General features: G+C 36.8%; 1 protein-coding gene across 1 annotated transcript in view; it reads right to left on the bottom strand.

Annotated features, from left to right (window-relative positions):
• Nucleotides 1-8,908, bottom strand: part of XPO4 (exportin 4) — a 57,559-nt gene that overhangs the window by 21,740 nt on the left and 26,911 nt on the right. Inside the window, exons 7-9 of the mRNA XM_009070203.1 lie at nucleotides 5,896-6,008; nucleotides 3,179-3,336; nucleotides 2,755-2,929 (exon numbers count right to left, since the gene is read on the bottom strand). Of these exons, the coding sequence (XP_009068451.1) occupies nucleotides 2,755-2,929; nucleotides 3,179-3,336; nucleotides 5,896-6,008 (446 nt within the window). The remainder of the gene's footprint in view (nucleotides 1-2,754; nucleotides 2,930-3,178; nucleotides 3,337-5,895; nucleotides 6,009-8,908) is intronic.

The following is an 8,908-nucleotide window of genomic DNA, read 5'->3' as shown; positions in this document are numbered from 1 at the left end:
GAAAGAGTTGGAAGCACAACAGACAGGACTAAACTCAGAATGACCTCTGCCATCACATGATATTTTTAAAAATATCATGAAACAGTAACAGTGCATTAAGATGCATTTTAAGAAAAAGAAGCCTATTTCTATTTGACTTTTCATCCAACATCCTGTTCATACTCTCCGTTAATTCAGAAGGACTATATGATTTCTACTTCTGTGTAAGCACAAGTGTTGAGCAGGGCAGAGCATAGCTGTGGATAAGAATCTTCTCTCAGACCCACGGCCGTTAAAGGAAGAAATAACTGGTCCAACTTGCACAATATAAACTACCCCCCAGCACTGCTGAAGTTTACTGCCCTCCCTCCACCAGCATAGCTGTTCAGGCAAAAGTCTCAGCTTCCTTCAGCCAATCTCCCTGACCCCAACAGACAGGTTAATGTGAAACAGCGTTTGAACATGATGTTTGGATTGTGGGTTTTTCCCCCTTGGCTGAAAATCAGTATCAGATACTTTGAAGTGGTTTCCATATTTTGATTCAGACCTCCATATTTTGACAGTTTCCATAGCAGGTCTTCAGCTAAGTAGATTCCTTGTGCCTGACGGGATTTCTGCAGTGTTCCCATGGGATGTTCTGCTGGCATATGTAGTGGCAGAAATATGGGGAAATCAGCTTTTCCAACCAGTAGAGCTTAAGTAGTATGCCTGCCTGCATTCTGCTGCACTTTGTATTTCTGAAAAGCTCCAGGAATATTATCTGAGGACTCTACACACACAGTGTTCTATCTATCAAAAAGCTCTTAAATACTGACAGCACATGAACTCACCGGAGGTATCACACACGCATTCTAAGCAAGAAGCTTAGGGAATACATAGCCATGGCTGGGACATTGCTAAGCCAAAATACAGTTTTCAGGGATGCAAAGGAATACTTCTACAGGCACAGCACACGGTATCATTACACCATCAGGATTAAACTAGCAGTAACTTGAAAGTCTCAGCAGCACACCTTATTGCTGACATACTGTTAAGGTGTAAGCATTATTGTTTTGAAGTCACATCACCACAATTCTGTATCACCCTGAAAATCAGAGAAACCACATGAAGTTGTGACACCTACTAGAGTGATAACACAACAGAACGGCTGAAAGTATAATGCTTCTCTTTCCACAGGATGATTTAAAGATTCAAGGACAGTGAGAAAATTCTCTCAAAGAAAAAAAATCTTGCATTGTCTCTTTCTGATGTTGTTGAATCAGAGAGCATTTAATACTGCAGGACTTTTTTCAGTAAAAACTATGGGATTAAGTAAGTGTAGCAGCCATAGTATACTAGGCTAGCCAGTATAACTAGCCAGTCATTTCCAAAGCAAACTTTGTACCACATAGTGGTACAAGCTACTGCAAGATTTTGCTGAGAGACTGTGTGCTTTAAACAGCATTATGTTGAGCACTCTTTTCATGAACCACGGTCATATATTCTAGCTCTCAAGTAACAAGAGGAAACCCTTTAGTTCCTTGAACTTAAATAACAGTTGTCTGTGGTTTTGCTGAATCTTTCGTATAAAAGCTTCAGGCGTATTCCTAAATGTATCGGTGTGGACCAGAACTTATGTTCAATGTTCTACTACAAAATCTCAAAAGCAGGGCAAGTTTTGACCAATAAGGTTTGGAAAGCAGTTGTATTTTAGACTCTAAATTTAATCACCAGTCATTTGATTAAGACACGAAAAAACCTGAAAGTTTAAGCGAGCACTGGGCCAAAGGTAATACATTTTAGCTTTGCAGCGAAGACATGATGAAATACTCTGCAATGAATTAACACACCTGTGATCTCTGGTAAAGAACCACGTCCATCAACTTTGTAAGTAAATACTTCTATAAGTATATTCAAACTCAGGTCATTAAGCTTGGTCTTTATAGCAAAATTGGCAAAACTTACATACTTTCTTATGACAATGGAGGAGCAATATTGCTTAGTATCTTGATAGTCTCATTCTAAATCTATAGCTACTGCACAGAAACAGCTGAAGTGCAAGAATATTTGCCTTAATTCTTACGGGGTTCTTTTTATATAAACTAGGTCTCCTTAGAAGTTTTTATTTTTAATGCAATTTTTAGAAGCAGAAGACTTAGACTATCCCAACTGCTCTTTAATGTCATAGCCAAAGTTTGAAAGAAGTAAACAGAAAAAAAAATCCTCTGATTTCCTGTGCTAGATTTGTACACAGAATTATCATTTGACCTGTGTCACAACGAAGAGATGATTTGAACAGCTTACAAGTATGGGGCTAACAACAGATCTTAACAGTTACATTGACTTAAAACAGGAACTCCTGACTTGGAACCCTTGACCACAGTTAAGTTTCAGTCTGTTCACATGTTCAGGACTGTAGGCTTATTCATTACCTACAACAGGTTTCGGAGAAGTCCTACAACAGCATGTCAGCAATATTCAAAGACTTTAATATTTTTTAATTAAGTCATTTTTTTAAATTAAAAAGGTGAGACAAGTGCTTTCAATCAAAACAAAGTCTGAAAGATGCACACAGTGTATAATTATGTTCATTACATTGTCTGAAACAAAAAGAAAAGCCTCTCGGATGTGATTTCAGAAATATCTGAAATCACTGATTTCAGATATTTCAGAAATATCTGAAATCACTGAATTCACAACAACTACTAACAAAACAGTCAAATTCTCATGTCAGTTAGGCTTATCACAGAGAGAGAAACAAAAAAGACTACCTGCTATTTGCAAGCAGCTACTTACCACTTCTTCCAAGGCAGCACTTCTTCCAAAAGAACAGGTGAGGTGTGCAAGGCAGTTAACAAATGAAGAGAAAAGTTCATTTGGAATGGCCGTTAAAATATTGCGAGGAAACACAGTTATCAGGTTGCTGATAATACTGGAAATCCCCACTGCTTCGGAGTCTTCTATTTCAATTCTACAGATAGAAATAGGAGGGTTTTGCCGTTAAGAAAAATGCTAAAAGTGTTTTGTTGATAAATTTGCAATCAGTAAGTCTATTTCACATTATGTAAGCACCACCTACTTTAAACTACCTTGTCTTGATTTAAGCAAGCCAACAGTAAGCACAAATTATACCCAGAAATAACCAAGCCATGCCACTTCTCCACACTCCAAACTAAAGACTAAAAGATGCCATCTAAATTTAGAGAGCAAGCATACATACCCATTGATAGTATTCAGTAATCCCTCAATGAAGTGTGCCAGGTAATCAACTTGTGAACCTTCATCAGGAAAGACTGGCCCGTGCAGAGATGCCAGCTGTGCCAGACACTGTAATGAGTCTTGGGCCATATCTGTATCTTCTCTGATTTTTCGATGTACCTTTCAGGAAGTGAGGTAGTTAATAATACACAAAAATAGGGTGTTCTTACAACAGTCACATGGCTCTCAATCCAAAAGAGAACACACCAAAAAAAGCTTACTACAACTTCCATCCAGTCTGAAATGCAAGGGTTTCTACAACTCTCTACACCATAGGAAACGTCAAGATCGTGACTCAGCTCACACAGCCACAAGCCTGGAGTTAACTCACTGAAACTAACATTTAGTTAAGGCTCACCTACATGTTGAAAATTGAACTGTCTACTGAATGTTATGTCTTACAGAGAGAAACAGATGCCAGCCAGTCAGACATGCTGCTCCTTCTAAAAACAGCAATAATGACAGTCATCTCTATTATGCTAACTATGCCTAGGCCATAGAGTCTTGCTAAAGTTAGTCAACAAGTTCAATCAAGATTATAGAGATGCTTCTTTAGCAGAGGTAAACACTGAAGATCTACACAAAAATGAATGCATCACTTCCTTGGCAACACCCTTATATTATACAAGGCCAACAGTAATCTTCCTGCATTTCTGCCAACTGTTATGTCATTACTTCTGTTGTTGAGATTTTCTAGATTCAAATCTTAATATTCCAGTAATCATCACATACTTATTTTAATTGTCAAGTATGGATTTAAATAATTTCCTCACGCTCATGCCTCCTATTTTTTCACATAAGATTTACTGAATAAATAAACAAAAATACAGAGTAGCTTTTTCACCCAGAAGCAAATTTAACTAAATTATTTTGGCAATATTACACATAAAAGTATTGTTAAAACACTAACCAATCCTCTGTGGCATTATGGTTCACCCAACTCATAACTAGCTGGATTAGCTGCACAGTTAATCCCTGAAAGATCAAACTAGCAGGAGAAACAAACCCTGCAACAGAAATATCCCTCCTAATACACGTCCCACAGGAGGCTGAGATTAGAATTGAAGGCTCTCGCTTTGACATGACAGTCCTGCCAACTTTTGCAAGGTAATTAAAGTTGCTCAGATCAGATAAATGAATAAAAGTTACTACCATTTACTTACACTACTTCAAACAGCAAACTACTGCTACGAGCCTCAACCACTGCAAATCAGGAATCTAAAACCAAAACTAGAATTGAAGGCTCTCGCTTTGACATGACAGTCCTGCCAACTTTTGCAAGGTAATTAAAGTTGCTCAGATCAGATAAATGAATAAAAGTTACTACCATTTACTTACACTACTTCAAACAGCAAACTACTGCTACGAGCCTCAACCACTGCAAATCAGGAATCTAAAACCGACTGTCCTGGCTAGCATGCATTCATAAATAATTGAATACAGGCAAGTTTTGGTTTCTATTAAGTAAAATGCAACTGTATTGAAACAATTCTGCATGTTATTCAAAGCATTTTTCTTAACACGAATAAGTAATTGTAAACCAATCAAAGAAACAGATACCTAACCCTGACAGCTTCATACTCTTAAACGAGGAAGGGTTAACATGTAAACCAAAAAGTTATTTGCATGTGGAGGTTCACAGCTGACAGTAGCAACTGTCTGGATAGTCTAGACAGCTGTTCAGATTGTGTGTAGCTGCAAAGAGTTTTGCCAGTGATTTTTTCACCTTTTCAAAACTGCTGGAACAGAGAAACTTACAGTAAAAAAATTTTTACAAAAATTAAATTTGTCAAAAACTGCTATAAAGCAAGGACATGTATCCAAACACATACTGTCAAGCAGCAATGGAGTCTGTAAATGTTACGTTTACATTGTCTAATAACACCTTTGTCCAAGTTTAGATCAAATTATTTCTCTGCTTTTCAAGTGAAAAAAGCCTGAGAACGCTGAATTCCTAGGTCCCAAGAGATCTAAGTTAAACTGCATAGTAAATGAATTTATAAGCCAACATATGTTGCTGCTGTAGTAACTCCTATCTGACCAAAGACTACAGACTTCTCCCAACAGTTGTAGAAAGAAAACAATACTAGTTTTATCCAGTTTTAATACTGTGGGGTTTTAAGTTGTAGAAATGGAGTATTACATTACCCTCTTCCAATGCTACCTCTTCGTCATCCCTCCTAACTTACTGTGTTTTAACTCTGTGCGGGGGAAGAGATGCAGAATTCTGTATGCTGCAACTGGCTAAAAACCTACAACTACATTACTTATTTTCAGCTGTTCCATTGAGCAAATGCGTTAAGATCAACAAACACAAACTCCTCATTTGATCTTTTCTGAGAGCTGTTACACCTTATCTGAAAGATACTCTACCACTGTTCATCATGCTTTTGGTTTTGTCTGATAAGTGTCCAGAAGTAATAAATGTAGAAAAGTTTAGATAACTACACACCTTTTTCTCTTGTTAATGGTAATCATTTTAAAGCAATTAATAAGCAAAATACATATTCAGAAACCTAGGAAAAAGACAATACTTCTGTCTGCTCTGATAAGCAAGCTGAAGTTAACAGAATCAGTCCTACCTGATGCAAAAGGAAGAGTCCAACAATACAGATTTAGAACATGAAGGAGCTGCTTTCCCTGTGGTCTGGACTATGAAAGTTGAAGAAAGAAACTTACTGTAAAGAAAAGCTCCATAACTCTGCTGTCCAGGAGGGTCTCACGCCAGGATTCTGTTGGCTTTAGCATCACATTTTGTGAGGATTCAAACATAGCTATATAATGTCTGCCCAGTTATCTGGTGTCAAGGTCAACAATAACATTCCTACTTGGCTTTAAAAAAATCCTAGATACAACAGGATCCATTCAGAAAGAATGTAATGGAAACAAACTTTAAGCCTCTTCACATACACAGCATAATTCATGCATGAGGCCAAGGAATAAAAGGTATTAAGTATTGAAAAAAAGAATGCTCCAGGAATGTTAGATAACAGTTTGATCATAATTATGAGACATACCATAGCGATACGATCACTTTGATAACCAGGGTGTCTAATGTGACACAGCGAGAAGGGAAAAAAGCAACCGCAATTAACAGGTGTTAAAATTTATGCAAAATAGGAAATAATTTCCTAAAAAATTTTCCTGGCAGCTTTTAAAAAGGTCTTACCATAGCTAAAGATAGCTCATTGAAATCCATATCCTATTTTTCTAAATAGCCAAATGTGTCACAGAATGCAGATCTGTTAGCCCTGCATTAATCTACATTTTCTAATCACACTGAGAAGAACAAAAGCATAGGACAGCACAAGGCATCATCATATTAAACATGTCTGTAAGAGACACACATGAAAAATGAGCACACTGCGAAGCCATGATTTTGCTGCACTCATTTCAGCTCTCACCATGGATTTTGGCATAACTTGATTTACAAAATTCTGCATTTGTTCTAGTACAGAAAAAAGCTGAGACATGAGCAAAAACATTTAAACAAGCAGGTTCAATTCTCTGTCAGTCTGATCACACAGAGTTGTGTTTATCAAAGAATTCTGGAAGTGCCTCCTTTTGTGATACCACCCAATCCAAGTAGTAGTAAAACTGCTTTAACTCAGCAACACATTTTCATTTCTCTTTCTTAAACCCTATATTATCGTCTTTCATCCCTTTCTAACCCAACCATCAGAGTAACAGCACGTTCAGCTGCATGTATTTATTTACTGGTAATAAACTGCATTGTGTACTGTAAATAATCAGGTATTATAAAAACCATGTATCAAAAACTATTTCTGTGTCTAGAAGAAAATTAATTTTACAATGGTATGTTTCAAGAAAGAAGACCCCTTAGCTTTTGATGGGTTTTGTTAAAGGGAACAATATTTAAAGCAAGCATCTAGTTTAATATGAAGAATTGTGGCACAGCACAGGATGCACAATTTTAGTTTGTTCACACTTGTCTTCTGAGCTCAGCCAAAAGAAGAAATTCCTAACAACACTGTGCAAAACCACATTCCAAAAAAGGGACTTTTTTCACAGCACATAACCAAGTGGACCTTCACTGGTACTATGTGTGCAGAACTGTTTTCAGCACATTATACTGCATGAGAACAATCAGGGATTTTCACATTAGTGCAAAACAAAACCAGTTTCATTTATTGCAGATGGGGAAAAACTAAAAATCGCAGAATATTCTATTTTACTTCCATCTGAAATACAGGTGTAATTCAAGTAATCAAAAATGCTTCAGTTCTCCCCAATGAAAAAAAGAACATGGACATGAAATAATCACACCCAAGCATCCTTTATGAGGAGTAATATTACAAATTAAAACAAATGTTATCTGTCAAAATAAGCTATGTATTTTTTCCTTTTAATTAGCAATGTTTTAGTCAAAACAGTATTTTAAAATCATTTGTTGACAAGACTACTCTTTGCTGTAACTCTCCAATAACCAACTGGCTTGGAAATACATCAGTATCAGAAGATGATCACAGTTACAGCATCAATATCTGAAAATAAATTTGCTCTTCCCTAGATTGAGCCCACAGAGGGGACCAGCTACAAAATGCTTTTCACATGGAATGAAAGAAGGGCAAGTTTGCTGTCCCTAGTTTAACAAGGCTCACTACTTAACAGCCCTATCCTGTTATTTTTAGTCCTGTTTCTCACACTAATGGACTGATGATACATCTGACAATAGCAGATTTGTGGGTAAAATACCTATTCACTGAACACTACAAATTATGCCTCCACCTGTGATGGAGATCTTGCATCCATTTTCCATCACATACTGAATGTATGCAAATCTTAGCAGAAGTTGGCTGTAGAGATGCTTGCTGCCAAGAAATACCCCAGATTATATTTTGCTGTGGTTCAGCCTTATTAGCAGCAGTCTAGTTATGCCAAACCTGAATAAAATGGCACTACACTACCTAGCATATGGTGTACACAAGATAAATGCAGTCTTCATCATCAAAAATTAATTTACTTCTCAATACTTACAAGGAAACAAAAAGTACAAAACTAGCACAACACTCATTTCTCAGCATTCAAGCTCAGACTTAGGATTTAGACTTGTAACACAGATTTAGGATAAGCATAGATCAGTCTGCCATGATGTCCCAGAGGGTTTGGGTTTTTTGTTTGTTTGTTTCTAAAATGAAAAACAATTGTAAACCACTTCTGGTAATAAATACAAATGTTTCTAACATTCCTAGTTCTACTGAAGAATGATTAACTCTTACTACAATTCACTCTGAATGACAGGGAAACCCAATCAAGGAAACAGCTACCAGAACCATGCCAGTATTCCACCCATTTTGCAATACGTAGGACACTGTTAGGACACTGATTCCTTCAGAGACTAGAATCTTCTATATGAATCAGAACAGATTATTCAATAATGTGAACCAAGCTCTACTGAAAAGCAGAAGAATATAACTAGATGCCTTCATGTATGGTAAGACTCATATGCTCAGTAATTAATGCCCAGAAAAAAAGAAAAGACCATAATGTTTAAAGAAAGATTTTGTCTTTGAAGGAATGTATTAAAAAGGAAAATAAAAGACCAACAAATGTGCAGTTTTCCTCCCACTCTCTGCCTCTGCCTCAGGAAGGGGCTGATAGGTGTAGATGAGTATCAAAATATTTCATATCATAAGGCAACCACAAGAGACTATAATGTTTCACTTCAGAA

The sequence above is a fragment of the Acanthisitta chloris genome, unplaced genomic scaffold, assembly GCF_000695815.1.
Source record: "Acanthisitta chloris isolate BGI_N310 unplaced genomic scaffold, ASM69581v1 scaffold23232, whole genome shotgun sequence".
Classification (NCBI taxonomy): Eukaryota; Metazoa; Chordata; class Aves; order Passeriformes; family Acanthisittidae; genus Acanthisitta; species Acanthisitta chloris.
The sequence above is the reverse complement of the archived record's forward strand: the minus strand, read 5'-3'. Positions and strand labels throughout refer to the sequence as shown.